The sequence below is a fragment of the Vicugna pacos genome, chromosome 2 (genome assembly GCF_048564905.1).
Source record: "Vicugna pacos chromosome 2, VicPac4, whole genome shotgun sequence".
Lineage (NCBI taxonomy): Eukaryota > Metazoa > Chordata > Mammalia > Artiodactyla > Camelidae > Vicugna > Vicugna pacos.
In genome coordinates this window covers 37,931,833-37,949,215 of record NC_132988.1, presented here as the reverse complement: position 1 = coordinate 37,949,215, position 17,383 = coordinate 37,931,833, and the positions used below count along the sequence as shown (strand labels likewise).

Sequence of the window (17,383 nt, the reverse complement as noted above, 5' to 3'; positions counted from 1 at the left end):
ACTCACGTGGCTGTGGCTGGAAAGTGTAGATAAAGCTTCCCATATCTTTTCTCAGCTACACTCTTACAATTGGTTTACATTTCTCATAAATGCCAGTATAGATGGTATTTGATACTTACCTTTTACCTTTTACAGAAAAAAAAATCATAAATAAGTATCTTGTTATAAAAATCTATGTCTATCAAGCTAGAAAGATTTTTTTTAACTGCTAATCAGATAAACTTTATGACTTTAGCAGTTTCCAACAATTTGAGTTTTAACTAGCTGGGTAGTGTCTTGGATAACAACTAATTATTTGTAGGGTGCTTACAGCAAAACCTGTCATGGAAATGCAATTTACCTTTTTTTTTGACATTTTCCTTCTCATGAATTCCATATGTATAGTAAAGATAACTTATTCTGATACAGCCAATCCTTTTTTAAACAAAACAAACAAAACCCCTAAGTTCTGAAACACTCTTAAAATTATAAAGGCATCTTTCTTTAGAGAAAGACTAATATCTACTTTCCCCGAAATGGCAACCTTTTCAGGCTGCTTCTTTGTTTCTTTCTATTCTGTGCAGAAATTGTTGTCAGGTGAGGAACTGCCAAGAAGTAAAGTGACACTACAGTTGTTGTCCGTCAGAACAGAAATAAGAAGAAATACTGTTTGGAAAGCAAGCTAATTTTTTTTGAATTATAGTTTACAGTATTGTGTCCATTTCTGGAGTACAGCATAATAGTCTAATCATACATATACATACATATATTTGTTTCATATTCTTTTTCACTATGGATTACTATAAGATATCGAATATAGTTCCCTGTGCTATACAGAAGAAACCTGTTTATCTGTTTTATATATAGTAGTTAATATTTGCAAATTTCGAACTCCAGATTTATCCCTTCCCACTCCCTCTTCCCTCTAGTAACCATAAGTTTGTTTTCTATATCTGTGAGTCTGTTTCTGGTTTGTAAATAAGTACATTTGTGTCATTTTTTTTTTACCAAAACCTTCTCATTGCATCTGTTCCTACCTGTCCTATTATTTGTTGCGCATACCTTTCTAACTGAAAAATAATAAAGAAAACTTGGAGAGGTTATTAGTTCAGCAAAACATACATACAATAAATATTCCATGGGTAAAGAGAAAACTGTGATTCACCCTGCAAAAATAAGTTTAAAAAGAAACTGAAGTGTTTTATATCCTGACCAATTATACTCCTCTTACAGCCTTGTATTTCTTTAAGAGCACAAAGCAAATCCCAAGTTTGAGTCCAAAGTCTAAAAGTGTCGCAAGGTGGCACGCATTACAAAACCATCACTTTGAAACATTCCTTTTGCTCATGGTGCACTTTGCATTATGTTAAGGTAGATATATAAAAATAGAATTGAAAACCTAGGAAAGTTTTCCTCATGGTTGGGGGTTAAGTAGCTTTTCTTTTATAAGATTAAATTCAACACCTTATAAGTATTAAGCAGAAGCAATGTCATTAGCTAGCTTATAACTCACTTTGGGTCACTTCTGTTTTTACCAGAGAAAGTAGCGTTGTTTACTTTCTAAACTCATAGAAGTAAAAAAGTGGCACTCTGCTTTAAATGTCAGAGCATAAAATGCTTTCCAAAGTTGAAAAGTAAATTCAAAGGGAGATCAAACATATTAGTATCAGAAAGTCACACAGTATCACTAAATTTTTCTTTGTCTGTCCAATACAGATATTATTCAAGTGAAATATAGACATGGATTTTTTGACAAATCTTTCAAAAAATAAAGCAAGAAACTTGAACTACTGGCTAACCAGATTAACATATACTTTTCCTTACGTTATGAAAAAAATGTTAATAGAAAGGAAACTTGAAGTATCATTTTGTCATTGTTATTGGGCGCCATTAAAAAATGTGGCATATAAAACAAATGATGAAAGACTGCCTCTAACAGACATTAAAAAAAGAACTTCCAAATTTAAGTATGATTCTCTTAAGTCTCTCAATAGACTACTGTTTTGATAAATTTTGGAGGAAAAAAGGAGGTGGGGAGGGTCAAACAATTGAAGCTACTATAAAAAAATAACCAGAAGATTAAATTTTAAAAGATTAATTTTTCACAAATACCCCAAAAGTCTTACTTATCAATTCCATGACTGCATCAGTCTGTTGGTAGCTATTTAAAATCACCCTCAAAGTATTTTGTCTGTGAAAGTGCTAAGATTTAAAATATATGCAGGCAGAGTGAATAGAAACACAATTAAATACCCTTGATCACACTGAAGGTTTTCATGTGAAAGTCTGCAGGATTTGTTCTATAGAATATAGGGTATCATTGTTTCCTCTTATTCATAGTTGTAATTATATTTTTTTCTGATTCATTATATCAGACCTTTCTCTCATCTCTGCCACTTTACCTCAATATATTTTCTTGAATTTTTTTTACAGTCTCTTAATGAATGAGTCTATTATATTATTATGATGATTATAATAACCATTATTACTATTCACTCATATGGCTATATATTTTAGGAAAGTATTATTACCACATGAATTATTTTTATGATCTTTTTGTGGCAGCATAAATGCCACAGTGGTTTTCATTGTCATTGAAAATCTTATACAGAATTATTTCCACTTGTTAACACTAACCAACAAAAACTATTTGCATTCATTTAAAATTAGTAGCTTTAAAAATTTCTGTTCTACACATTGCCAATTTAATCAAACCTACAGAATTCAAATTTATTTTATTATAAGAAGTTCCCCATGACCACCTAACACTGTTGGTGAGAATCTAAATTGGTGCAGCCATTATGTAACACAGTATGGAGGTTCCTTGAAAAACTAAAAACAGAGTTACCATATGATCCATCAATCCCACTCCTGGGCATATATTCAGAGAAAACTCTAACTTGAAAAGATACATGCACCTGTTTACAATAAGATACACAGCAGCCCTGTTTACAATAACCAAGACATGGAAGCAACCTAAACGTCCATTGACAGATGACTGGATAAAGAAGATGTAGTACATATATCCAATGGAATACTACTCAGCCACAAAAAAGAATGAAATGTCATTCGCAGTAACATGGATGGACCTAGAGATTATCATAGTAAGTGAAGTAAGTCAGACAAAGACAAATACCATATGATATCATTTATACATGGAATCTAAAATATGATACAAGTGGACTTATTTCCAAAACAGAAGTAGACTCACAGACATAGAAAACAAACATGGTTACAAAAGGGGAAAGGGGGTAAGTAAGAGAGGAATAAATTAGGAGTTTGGGATTAGCAGATACAAACTACTATATATAAAATAAACAACAAGGTCCTACTGTATAGCACAGGGAACTATATCCAATATCCTGTAATAAACCATAATGGAAAAGAATATGAAACAAATATACATATATATAACTGAATCACTTTGCTGTATACCACAAACTAGCACAACATTGTAAATCAACTATACTTCAATAAAAAAATTTTTTAATAAATAAAAAGTTCCCCATGTTTGTTATAATTTTTTCCAATGCATGGATTCAATCTAGGACACCTGTTCTCATAGGAAAAGTTTATTTTATCTAGACGAGCATTGAAAACTTTTCTTAAAGGAGGTAAAGGAGGCTTATTGGGAATAGTAGATGCAATACATATGTACAAGGGTTTCAGAGTGTCATTGATGGAAAACAGTTGAGAGTTATTTTAGTAGAAATTCAGTCACTAGTCTTTTGTCATTATGGCCTCTAATAAATACAAATCAGAGCATTTTCAATTAATGCTAATAACGACAATTCATTGATTATTTATACCCCTTAACTCTACGTACTGCATTACAAACTAAATTAAGTTGATTGAAATTACAAAATCCCAGTCTCCTGGGATCCTACTGCCTTGGAATTATGCATAGTTCACATATCATGAGGCATCAATCTAATTGCATCAACATGGGTATAAGGCAGTTTTTGTTATGAAATACATTAAAACTTCAGACAAGAAATGCTCATTAGGTCTTGCTAATAACAAATCCTCCAGTGTGCATTAATATAGTGAGAATATTTGGGATATGTCCAAAATTCAAAAACATGTCATGATTCTAAACCCTGTGCAAAGACTTAAGAAAAACTAACATTGCTATGATTGCACTGCCCCCTAGGGTTAAAATAATGTGTTTACACTGAAATTCATTTGCCTTTTTCAGATCAGCATTTTCATGACCCATTTGTCCAACTATGGAAATGACCGACTGGGATTGTATACCTTTGTGAATCTGGCCAACTTCGTGCAGAGCTGGACCAACTTGCGACTTCAGACTCTGCCTCCAGTGCAGCTGGCTCACAAATATTTTGAGCTCTTTCCTGATCAAAAAGACCCTCTCTGGCAGGTAGGATTGGGTCAATAATTTCTATACTTAATTAATCCCACAGACATATCTTGGAGTTCTATGAGGTTATCCAAATATGAAAAGTGAAGGCATCTGGGAGGGGAAAATAATGTACATTTTGAAAATGTTAGTAGATTTGAGAAACTTCATAGTGGGCCAAATTCTCTGTGTGCATGCCCATTAGAAATCATGGAATTCTGAAAGCTCAATGAGAGATTCAGTGGATGCAATGTCTTCAGTCAGGAGTGAGGAATCAGTTTGCAGATTGCAATAGGCTAAAACAGCAGAAGATGGTTTTGGAGTGTGTTAGGCAGGTTACCAGCTGGTCAGCCTTGAGCATATTCCATACCTCCAATGACTAAATGACGTTAGAATGGTAGGGGAGATGAGTTCAGAACTGAAAACTGCCTCTGAACTAGAGGACACGTCAGCAGCTGCAGAATATAGGCAGCTTTCAAAAGTATTGGTCAGGAATTACTTTGGACATGGGGAAGACGCTTAGTGGCAAAAGCACTGAGCTTCTTAAGTGAAAATGTCACATAAATATGGCATATTCAGACTGTTCTAGGCATAACCCAGATTTCAAAACTTATACTCTCATGTGTCCTAGAATTGCAAAAACATACTTTGAGCTTAAACTGCCCACTCCTGGACCTGGAGAAAGTAATCATCTTAGCGCCTAACCACATCATGCTTATTGTGTGTCAGACTGGGTTCTTTACATATGTTAATTCATTTAATCCCCCCATCTACCCTATATGGCAGGTATAGTTATTATCCCCATTTTACAGATGAAGAACCTGGGGTACAGAAAGACTGAGACACTGAAGCAAGGTCACACAGCTACTATATGACAGAGTGGGAATGAGTTTCAGGCCACCTGGCTCCAAAGACTGTTACTGACAGAGCTGATGGAATAATAATAACAATCTTCAGAAGTAGAAATCAGTAAATTCACAGATTGAACTTGCAGTAAGCTCAGCACTAACATTCTCTTCATTTAGTTTGACCTTGAGCTTATCACCTCCTGGACACAAACAGATAACCCCCAAAAGAAACATAACTACACATTTTTGTAGGTTAAAGTTGGTGATTACAGAATTATCATTGCATATTATTTTGCAGTTAAGATTAAAAAAGACATATTTTTTATCTTAAACATTATGAAACATCACAAAATGTTAGCCCCTGGAAAGACATGCAACTTCCCTGCTAATTTAATCCCTTATATTTAAACTGAAATCATTATTATTTTAGGTGAAACCACTTTTTTCCTAGAACAACAGTCAAAAAGAATACCCTCACTTTAGACTCATACTAAATAAGCAAGTTTGTTTAACTATTCAAATTTACAGTAATAATTGAATAGAAATAGAGTGTTGTCCTATTTGCCTATTCCTGAAACAGTTTTAAGGGTGCCGTTAATTCTTTACATAATATGTACGCTGTAGTTAAAGTAAAGGACGTAAAGGACGTTCTAGATACATCTTGCACAGTAAGTTTGGTTTAACTACCATAGACCAAAAGCAGATTCCCTAACATAGTAATTCACTCTCATTTTACCCTTTTGTTCTAATTTAGTGCTTTTTGGCATCAGAGTCTGTAATGTTATAGTTTTACACATACATTTACTGATCTTTGAAGGCAGCTGAAAGGAATCTACTATCTCTTTAAATAGTATTATTACTGTGAGATCCATATCCCTTTGGAGCACAGCAGGAAAGCTCAAACAGAGTTACTTAGAATAAAAATCTGACACCTTATATTTCACTTACTTACTGAATGCTGAGAGTGCATCTTCTTTTATGTTAGCGGGAAGCACAGTCTCTGCCCAACGCTCACTGTTTTAAAACAGATACCACACACACACACACACACACACACAAAATTAAGACACAGACATGCCAACTGCAGAAATATATTAAACCCTCAGTGCTGTGAGGCTGTTAACCCATAATGGAAATGTCACCCCTCCCCCACTGCCTCAGTAGACACTCAGCTTCAGGATGGAAAAGAGTTACCTGAAATCTTCCATGAAGCCACTTCAAGGCTTGCATTTAAAAGAAGGAGCCATTGTATAAATATTTATACAATGGAATACTACTCAGCCATAAAAACCGACAACATAATGCCATTTGCAGCAACATGGATGCTCCTAGAGAATGTCATTCTAAGTGAAGTAAGCCAGAAAGAGAAAAAAAAAATACCATATGAGATCGCTCATATGTGGAATCTAAAAAACAAAAACAAACAAACAAACAAAAACAAAGCATAAATACAGGACAGAAATAGACTCATGGACAGAGAATACAGACTTGTGGTTACCGGGGTGGGGGGCGGGGTAGAGGGTGGGAAGGGATAGACTGGGGTTTCAAAATTGTAGAATAGATAAACAAGATTACACTGTATAGCACAGGGAAATATACACAAAATGTTATGATAAATCACAGAGAAAAAAATGTGACAATGAGTGTGTATATGTCCATGAATGACTGAAAAATTGTGCTGAACACTGGAATTTGACACAACACTGTAAAATGATTATGAATCAATAAAAAATGTAAAAAAAAAATAAAAAAATAAAAAAAATAAAAGAAGGAGCCACACACCCTTGTTTCCTTGGATCGTTTTTCAAGGACAGAAGATGAAACACTCTAGTACACAATGGGCACTCACAAAAAATACATCTCTGCATTCTTCTCCTGTTTAGAATCCCTGTGATGACAAACGCCACAGAGACATTTGGTCTAAAGAAAAAACCTGCGATCGCTTACCAAAATTCTTGGTAATAGGACCCCAGAAAACTGGTGAGAACTTTTTATGTTATGATTAACCAAACAGTGTAAAAATCTTGATGACTGGACAATGAGTTCTTGTCACAATGACATCCCAAACTTCCTATAAACATTGATGAATGTGTAACACATTTTATTCTCTAATATAATCTTTATTGAGCTCAATAATGTACTTAAAGGCTTGCCAAAGTTTTAAAGTAGAAAGGATAAAAATAGATGTCACACAGTTTGAATATCCAGCAGTCAATTTGGTGGCAAATATTATTTTTTCCCCAAAGATCTTAATTGAAAAGTGTTGTTATTAACATTTCTAAAATCAAAACTAATCATGTGTTTGGAGAGTGACTGGCAAGATTTCATCAAAAGTCAAGATGGAGACATAATAAATACCTCTGGCTCGTCCAGAACTTTAGCCTCTTTCTAGCATTTTCCTGATATGGTTTATTTCTAAACTATTTCTTACAAGGATGACTATTTTCTAGAAGTCTGTAAAGGTTGTTTGACAAGCAGAATTCCCAGACATAAACAAAACTTTGTGCTAAGAAAGGTATTTATCCATACCCAGGAGAAATCTTTTACACATTTTCTTAAACTAGTGTGCAATTTTTTCCCCATAAACTTCTTGCTTCTGTAAGAATCAATATTAAAATGAAGCCCAGCAGAAGCTTTAAAATGCCAGACATTCATGCTGTAGCCCGCATGGTAAATTATTTGGGGCTCTTCATTTCTAGCTTCACAGAAACCAGTATTCTCACCACATCCCTTCCAAAGGGGAATACACTCCCTTTCCTCATTTCTTTAGACATAATTGGGGAGAATTCTATGTAACACAGACAGTAAGTTTAGCCAGTTCATTTTCTCTTAGTCCCATTTACAAATATCAATCTGAAAACAATAATAAACATGGCAAACACTTCTCTTGTCCTTATTTCACTTGTCCTTATCTATTTAAAGTCAAGGAGCAACTAGAAAAACATTTAAACTGAAGTCTCTTCTGTGAACTCCCACTGTCATTACATTGCTCTGTTGTTAATGAGCATCTTTTCTGAAGCTTGGCATGTCAAGTTTGCTACAGAAAGCCCTGCAGGATAGGCTTCCTCTGGTGTTGCGCCAGATATGCAGATATGTTAATATCACGGTTGGATGGCAGAATTAGTACTTGTCATCTGAAACTCAACTGGGTTTCCAAATGTGTGTTCCAATTTGTATATGATGTTTACCTTTGGAAGGGAATTTTTACCTCCTTTTCATAGAAATTGAATTTTTCCCCAGTTTTATAGAGGTATAATTTACATGCAGTGAAATTCACCCATTTTAAACACACAGCTTGATGAATTTTGCAAATTGTACACAGTGGTGTAACCACTACAATACTCAAGGTTTAAAACACTTTTGTCTCCCTAAAAAGTTTCTCCATGTCTTTTTCCAATAAATTCCCCACCCCAGTCTCAGTCACAGACAACTTTCTGCCACTGCAGTTTTGCCTTTTCTAGAATTTCACATATATGGAAGCATGAAGTGTGTAATCTTTTGTGTTTGATTTCTCTCACTTAGCATAATGCTTTTGAGATTCATCTATATTGTTGTACATAGTGATATTTTATGAGATTATTTTTAAATAGACAAAAATATCTTCTTATATCAGTTCCATAAAAATTAAAGAGCTTCATTTTTAACTTTAGTTTTGCCAAAAGTATTTTTCTGAATAATATTGCATAGATGTATAATCATCTGGATATCCAAATTTTTTACTGTTGAAATTAACAAAAATATAAAAACTCAAGCATTTTTTTGAATGTGTTTGTCTATGATTATGTAGTTGAGACACACACACACACACACACAGGACAGTTTATTCAGACCCAAGAATATGTGTAGGTAAAGACAGAATCCAGAAACCACAACTTAATTTTTGTTCACAGCTTAATTTTTTGACTACTGATAATTTACAGTATACCTTTTACTGATTATGCAAATGATTAGATCATATTCATTTTCCATTTGTCTTATTAATGTTCATCATGCTATTAAAAGAGCAACAACATAATCTAAGATAGTTCTTAAAAATAAAATTCAGAAAAGAATGTTATCAGTAGATCTAAGAAAGGAATTTATCTATTTCCTTTTTTCTTACTGTAATAGCTATTCTATCTTTACAAACAATATTCTTTTCCATTTTTAAAATGCATTACTGAATTTTATCTCATTAAAATCGTAATTTTAAAAAATACCTCACTAATATTCAGATATGGAGCTATTTAGGTCCTTTCACACAGATTATCTCACTTGACCCTAGAAAAACACTGATAGCTAAGTATTTTTTTCCCCATTACACAAATAAGAAAACTAAGACTCAGGTTAGATACTTTTCGTTCAAGTTCACAAAACTGGTAAGTGCTAGGAATAAAACCACTGATCCTAGAAGTTACCTGACTCTAAAGATCATGCTCTAGAAAGCTTTATTGTACTATAGATTTCAAGTAATGGAACATTTTTGTTTCCCAGTAAGTTTTGGATTTTGTCCCACATTTCTTCTAAGTCAAGGATTCTCAAACTGTGCTAAATCAGAAACTCTGGGATAGGGCCCAGTTCTCTGTATTAACAGCCCTCCAGGTGAACCTGATCCATGCTAAAGTTTGAGAACCACTGTTTTAAGTCAAGCTTGTGAAGAACATTTTTAGTTCTTCATCATGGATTGCTATGTTTCATTCCCTATAGTTATCCATGATCATAGATAAAATGTTCATTGTTTGGCTCAGATATAATCTAGGAACACTGCCTCTTCCACCTCATTGTTTTAGACAATACTGCTGTTGACGGAGTTATTTTAATAATTTTTTGTTGTTGTATTGATACAGTAGATATAAGTACAGTACTAAATAAAGCTTATCAGACAGATGAGAAAATTTAAAATTTGGTACAGATGGCAGCAAAATACTAAAACTAAGCAAAGTTAGAACAGTAATTTCTCCAAGTGAGAGAACTATTACAAGGCCATTGCTAGCTGTTGACCTGGAAGGCAATTAACACGCCCTGCTCCATCAGATTGTATAAGAATGTAAATCACGTTAAAGTAGAGAAGTGGAAACAGAGGGTATATTTCTCCCTCAGGGATACTGAATACATAGAGTAGAAATTTTTTATTATGATCTTATAAACATAGTTACAGTTGCAACATCTGGTTAAGCACCTAAACTCAGACTGCCTTAATTTCTCCTGTAGCAATGTGACTAAGTTACAACCTTTTGCTTGTAATTTAGGCTCTAAAACACTAATTTAACAATTTAATACATTGCTCACTTTAAAAAAATCAACCCTTGTTCTCCAATTAGTCACAAATCTATATGGGTACCTGTGATAGGCCATTCTGTTTCCAAAAATGCAAATTCTGTTAAGTTATGTGACTAAAAAAGGGCACCAATTTTTTTTTCAAATTTAGCAATTTAAACCATTTTGACACTACTTTTTATAGGTATGTAAGCATATTCACAGTTAAACTTGTTGAAAGTTTAAATTGTCTCAAATTCAACAAGCTTAGTATTGTATAGCACAGGAAACTATAGTCAATATCTTGCAGTAACCTATAATGAAAAAGATTATGAAAATGAATATATGTATGTATATGTATGACTGAACTATTATGCTGTACACCAGAAACTGCCACAACACTGTAAACTGACTATACGTCAATGTAAAAAATAAATAAATTAAACAAATGAAAATGAAAAAAATTTTAAAAAGCTTTCAGAGGCCTAGGAAGAACTTTATGGGAGAACCCAAGTATTAATTTGATAATATAATCTTGTATTAAATAATGATAGCTTTCATTTATATGATGCTTTATTAATATCAAAATATATTTAAGTACAACTTGTCTCTTCGTCCTCAGAGAAAGCCTAGGAAATAAGCACAGCAGGTGATTTCCCACTAATAAGCCAAGACAGAAAAGCTAAAAGCTAAAGTCACAGACCAAGTCAGTGACTGAGCTGAGGTCCAAAGCAGTCCTCCCAGTTCCTGCAACAGGCCTCTTTTCACATCACACTATCCCTGTATTTTAGAATTCACTTCTTTTAAATGCTGGTTATCTATTCAATTTAATTCAAGGGGTACTTATATGTATCTGTTTGGATCATTGTAATACTTAGCTTATTAATGACTTTGAAATGCTAATAGTAGGACACTGTGTTTTCATTTAATTAATCTCCAAACCTCTGTTGTCTTTTCAGGAACCACTGCTTTGTATTTGTTCCTGGTTATGCATCCTTCCATCCTTAGTAACTCCCCCAGCCCAAAAACCTTTGAGGAGGTACAGTTCTTTAATAGAAATAACTACCACAGGGGGATTGATTGGTAAGATGGGTTATTAGTATAAATCTAAAAGTATATGTACTGTGCACAGTATAAAACTAGCACTAATATTTAATATAAGCATACAAGTTTGTAGCCACAAATAAACATTATCCTCTGCACCTTGAAAACTGATGGAATAACATGAAGAAGCACAAAAATTATTCATAACAAACTTTTCTCAGTTTATGAAGAGACTTGTTGCCTGAAAAGACTCACATGGAATTTCACTTTGCATTAATTATCTTTGATGGTAATCACAGATATAAAGTCAGAGAAATACCTAATACCTAGGAATTTCATTCCTCTCTACTCTTAAGAAAACACTTTCATAGCTTTCTGTTCTTGTGCCCTTTGCATTAAAGTGATGCTACAATTCACATACATAGTTGTCTACTTTGCTTTGGTACAAAAGGTAAATAAACAGAACTAGAAATATGTAGGTATTTCATGAGTAGTAGGAGCTATCAAAAAGCTATCAACACTATACAAAATTTAATTTTTGGCCTTGAAATGAGAAACACATCAACCGTCTTAGGAGAAGAGTTAAATTAAAATTAAAAATTAAAATGTCAAATACACACAAAACATATTAATATAGTAGGAAGAGGTGTGGCAAACAAACATGTTAATCATAAATGTATCTAGAAGTCTTTCTATTAAGGTATAAATTCTGGGCAGAAAGTGGTATAAAAGAGTAAATTCTTATAATAATTCTAGAGTATGAGCATACACATTTTGCATGTAGTTTAGCAGAAAGGTGTTCTATATTAGCCCCTCTTGTCAAATTGTATGATCTCTATTTTATACATATCAACCCCTTGAAGGTTTGCTTGTCAGTAGTCCAAAGGCAAAGCTAAAGAAATGGACTGAGTATAATCTGAGTACCTACTAGGATTTACATACATTTTAATTCTTACGTATTTCTGTGCCAGTTCTTCAGGACAGTGCTTGACACTGATTAATTGGGTGGTGTTAAGCAACAGCTGTGAGAATCAAGAAACCATCAACTGCTTCAGCTGCTGTTTGCCCACTGACTCAAATATATATGCTTGTATATAGTAGAATAAAATGATGTTAACATCAGGACTAAAGGGGGTGATTAAAACCTGCTTTAGAAGTGGAGAGGAATGCAATGCTACTTGGATTCCCTAGGACTTAAGAATATCTCTGAGAATATTCAATTTTTTTTAAAAAGCTGTTCATAAGCCAGTGATAGGTATAGGCACTGTAACAGGAACAGAAAGTCCTTTAAGCAGTTTACAAAGAAATGGCATAAGAACGTTGAAAGCAAAAGAGCAATGAAAGATTTTAATTACAAATCACTAAAAACATCCTAACTGCAAATACTTTTGATTGGCAAATTATATGTTTAATAAAAGGCAAATAACATGAATAACAAGTAATAGTAACTGCAAATGTCAGTCTATTAGCAATAACTACAGCTTTGCTCTCAAGGACACCAAATGTATCCACTGTCCTCTGGCTGGCCTTGCCTCTCTATGAAGCATCAGCCCCTCAGCAGTCCCTTTAGGACCACAGAGCCACAGGGTTGGATATTATGTGTCTCTTTGTGCCAGGGCCACTTACAGAATTAGCCTAGGCACAGTGAATCTGGAGACAAGGATCTTTTCTTGGAGAATCGGGTAGAATCAGGGCTGCCTTAACTAATAGGCAGCCTAAACACAGGGTTAGGGCACAAGCAAAGCAGGGCAAATGAAAATGAGAAAATTCCATCTTTGATAAAATAGCTAAGATTTGTGATCAGGATTCCTAAGAAAATGTTTGTTTGATGCGAACAGTTAAATTTTCTATTTTTACAGTTTGGTATTATTTCTTATAATTACATGTGGATGCAGTGGCAGGTTGGAGTGATATAGAGAGAGCCATCAAATCCTGTTAACATTTAGGACCTCTAAACATCTTAATCTGGCTTTGAGTAAAATCACTTGGAAATACAGGGTCAACCTAAGAAATAAATAAGTGTGGAATGTTGCAAAAATCACATCTTTCAGTTAAAAAAAAATGCTGAGGTACTATGGGAGTAGCAAATGAGGCAGGCATTTACTTTTGACACTCAAAATTTTAAACCACTCTGGTTTGCTCACCAGTTCTTTGAGTAACCTGAATTCACATTCTCCACATGTGGACCCATTTCCACCCTGGAGATAGGAAGCTGAACTCTTTTTATTTTCTTATTTATTCATCAGACATTTTTCAAGAGTCTATAAGTACCAGCCACTATACTAGAAAAACATGAGCACACAAGCAGACAAGAACTGGACCCTGCTTTCTCTGTGAGCCTCTGGCCCAGGGGAAAACCAGTACATTATAAGTCCAAGATCCAGAAATGCATGATGTTTTCAAGGCCTAAAGTATTGTAGATATTGAGGACTACTGGGAACAGTTTTTTAAAATTAAAAATTAACTGAATTCAGTACCTTCTGCCCTTCTTTTGTGATTTTTGGAGCCTTTCTCAGAATAAGCAAGACTGAGACAAGCCTGTACCAAATAAGATACCACCAGACATTTGGTATGACCTTAGCACCCCTGGAACCAGTGTGGGCATCTAAAAAGTATCCTGATACTTGGCACTTTCTACAAATAGAATATACACCAGAACAGACAGCAGATCAAACTTTGCAAAAATTTTTGTGCATGTCTTTACCCTAAAAGAAAAGGACTCCAGAATGACATATCACCAATAAAGCAATTTCCAGAAAACATAAAAGGATTTCTGTACTGCCCTGAGTTTCAAGATATCACTTTGTTGTACCAGTCAAACTCTGTAATATGACAACTGGAATCCTACTAGAAGCTTTACTATGTGACTGAAAGAAAACAGCACACTGCAAAAAGAAGTCATCACATAAATGTTAATGACACTCATTCAGTAATTATTGAACTACCTTATCTTCGTAGCCCAAAATCTTAGTGGCTTATGAATTGAAGAGGGTGTGGGTGGAGGGTGAGGCCATTATCATAAAATGTAAGGAATATCGAAGTTAAATTTGCATGTTCTCTCTAATAAGGCCCCTTTTCCTCTGAAAGATTTTCCTTGGTGCTTCAGAAATACCTATTATCATATGCTGAATTCTTTTATATTTGACATTTTACACAAATAGAATATTATATAAAATCTATTATGTCCTACATTTCTGTGCTTGAGGCCACAGGTATTCCTGTGTTCACTCTGCTGGTGATTTGAATTCTGACGTCAGTTAAGGATACAGGATCTGACCTTGGAAATTTTGATAGGATTTTCATCTGGAAATATGTACATACTTTTTAAAATTTATAATTATTCTAAAGGATATAAATGGCTTTACATGGAAAAAATTAACCAAATAGACAGTGTTTATACCAGATCTGGTCTGCACTTCGGTACTTTATAGTTGAATGTAGCAGTAGCATAATACATTAGTAGGAATGAAATTATTTTACTTGTGATGAATTAAAAAAAATGTTTTGTCTAAGTTCTTTTAAAGTGCCTTTGAACTGTACATATCATTTGTTTTGATCAAGTTTTCTTTTTGGTTGAGCACTCATATTTTTTTCTGTTAAACAGTTCTGTATTTAGATCCATTTTATACAGCTAGACTGATTATTGCAGTTTGATCATTCTGCATCTACATTTTCGTTCTCATACCTTTCTTCCTGATATTAAGCAGAGAAGAAAATGTATTTAGGAAAGCATTTTCAAAACACATTATTAGTGTTCCTGTATATTTTTTCCTTGTTAACTATGTGGGACAAATGCCTTAAAGAAAAAGGCTTTTGTTTAGGAAACAAATGAATTTGTTTGTGGGACACCTTTAACATCTTCAGTTACAGAGTATGAATATAAACCAGAGTCTTATTTCGAGAAATATTCCTTTTCTAGGTATATGGATTTCTTCCCTGTCCCATCTAATGTTACCACTGACTTTCTGTTCGAGAAGAGTGCCAATTACTTCCACTCAGAGGAAGCTCCTAAAAGAGCAGCTTCTCTGGTCCCCAAAGCCAAGATCATCACCATTCTCATTGACCCATCAGACCGAGCATATTCCTGGTACCAGGTAAGGAAAATACAGACAGAATACAGCATGTAGAAGCGGAGTATGGAGAAGATAGTTTTCAGCAGTAGCCACCACCTTAGGATTTAATAAAAGAGAAGATTTGCTAGTTTATATCTGCAGAAACGTGAATAATTTTTTCTCTGTTTCTGTGGTGAAACTTTCTCCTTAAGTTTTTATTAGTTTTTCATTTATTTAATAAATGCAATGAAGAAATTAAAATAAAGCAAACAAAATATTATATACTTGTACACATACCTGTGCTTCTGTACATCTGCACTTGAAAAGTAAAATGTAACCTAAAATTATTATTTTCATCTAATATGTGTAATGCTGCTTTTATTATCTCAATTGACAGATGAGGAATATAACTGATTCCCCAAAGCAGAAGTCACAGGTTTTTTTCTGAAAAGGACCAGAGAGTAAATATTTCAGGTTTCACAGGCCACGTGGTTGCAACTGTGCCATTTTATTGCAAAAGCAGCCATAGAAAATATGTAAATGAATGACTTCAGCTGTCTTCCAATGAAACTTTATTTATGAAAACAAACAGCAAGCCAAATTTAGCCCATGGGCCACACAGATTGATGACCTTGAGTCTAAAAGAACTTAAATAACTACTTGTACTCAATAAATAACTTAATAGCAAAACTAAATATAAGAAAATATAGGAATTCTCCGAAAGATGATGTGGTGTGTGTGCATGCACTCAAACACACACAATGGAATATTATTCAGCTGTAAAAAAAGAATGAAATAATGCCATTTACAACAACATGGATGGATGTAGACATTATCATACTAAATGAAGTAAACTGGATGGAGAAAGACAAATATCATATGATATCACTTATATGTGGAATCTAAAACAATGACACAAATGAACTTATTAACAGAAGATACAGACTCACAGACATAAAAAACAAACTTATGGTTACCAAAGGGAAACAAGGGGGAGGGATAAATTAGGAGTATAGAATTAACAGATACACACCACTATATATAAAATAGATAAACAATAAGGATTTACTGTATAGCACAGGGAACTATATTTAATATCTTGTACAGCTATAATGGAAAAGAATCTGAAAAAGGATACAAAAAATAAATATATATATGAACTTGTCATACTGAAAGCCCACCCATTGTCCCCTGTTCTAAGCCTCTTTCTTATATATTCATTGCTGTTATATTTCTGATGTTGGTCAGAACCTAGCACAGAAACAATCACTCTGAAATAATTTAACAGACTCTAATCATAATACTTGTACATCAAATACATTTTTATTTTAATAAATCATTAAAAAAAACATGAAAAAACTGTCCTAGTGATATTTTATTAATCATCAAATGGAAAAAGTTCAATAAAAAGCAGTCAGAATTAAACATAAGAACATAACAAAATTAATAGTCAGTGTCTTTAGTGTTTAGGATCCTTAATTATCATTCGTGTTATGTAATTTAAAAACCACCTTCCTAATGTCCATGTGTTCATCCATTCATTCAATTATTTTAATGACCACCTTGTGCAAAGTATTGTTCTAAGTGTGATTTGAAGGTAAATTAATAAATATGGATGCGGTGCTCAAGATTGCCTTCAGTCTAATTGGAGAAATATGTAAAAATAACCAGTGTATAAATCAGAAAGAATTAAGTGACAGACTTCTACAGAGTGATAAAGCCCACCCAATAAAGACCACCAGGGACACAAGTTAGGTATATTAACAGGCTGCAGCAGAGGAGCCTGAACACTAGAAGAACTATTGGGCATTTCCTTAAAAAAGGGAAGGATTTGTAAGGGGGAAATTTTAGGTAAAATTAAATTG

The 17,383-nt window shown here is 33.8% G+C and overlaps 1 protein-coding gene and 1 long non-coding RNA gene across 2 annotated transcripts in view; one reads left to right on the top strand and one right to left on the bottom strand.

The window, feature by feature from the left end:
- LOC116285719 (uncharacterized) overlaps positions 1-17,383 on the bottom strand; it is a 72,288-nt gene that overhangs the window by 17,516 nt on the left and 37,389 nt on the right. The window lies entirely within an intron of this gene.
- Positions 1-17,383, top strand: part of LOC102542828 (N-deacetylase and N-sulfotransferase 3) — a 147,317-nt gene that overhangs the window by 111,870 nt on the left and 18,064 nt on the right. Inside the window, exons 7-10 of the mRNA XM_015247698.3 lie at positions 4,178-4,360; positions 7,071-7,167; positions 11,382-11,505; positions 15,386-15,560. Coding sequence (XP_015103184.1) covers positions 4,178-4,360; positions 7,071-7,167; positions 11,382-11,505; positions 15,386-15,560 — 579 coding nt within the window. The remainder of the gene's footprint in view (positions 1-4,177; positions 4,361-7,070; positions 7,168-11,381; positions 11,506-15,385; positions 15,561-17,383) is intronic.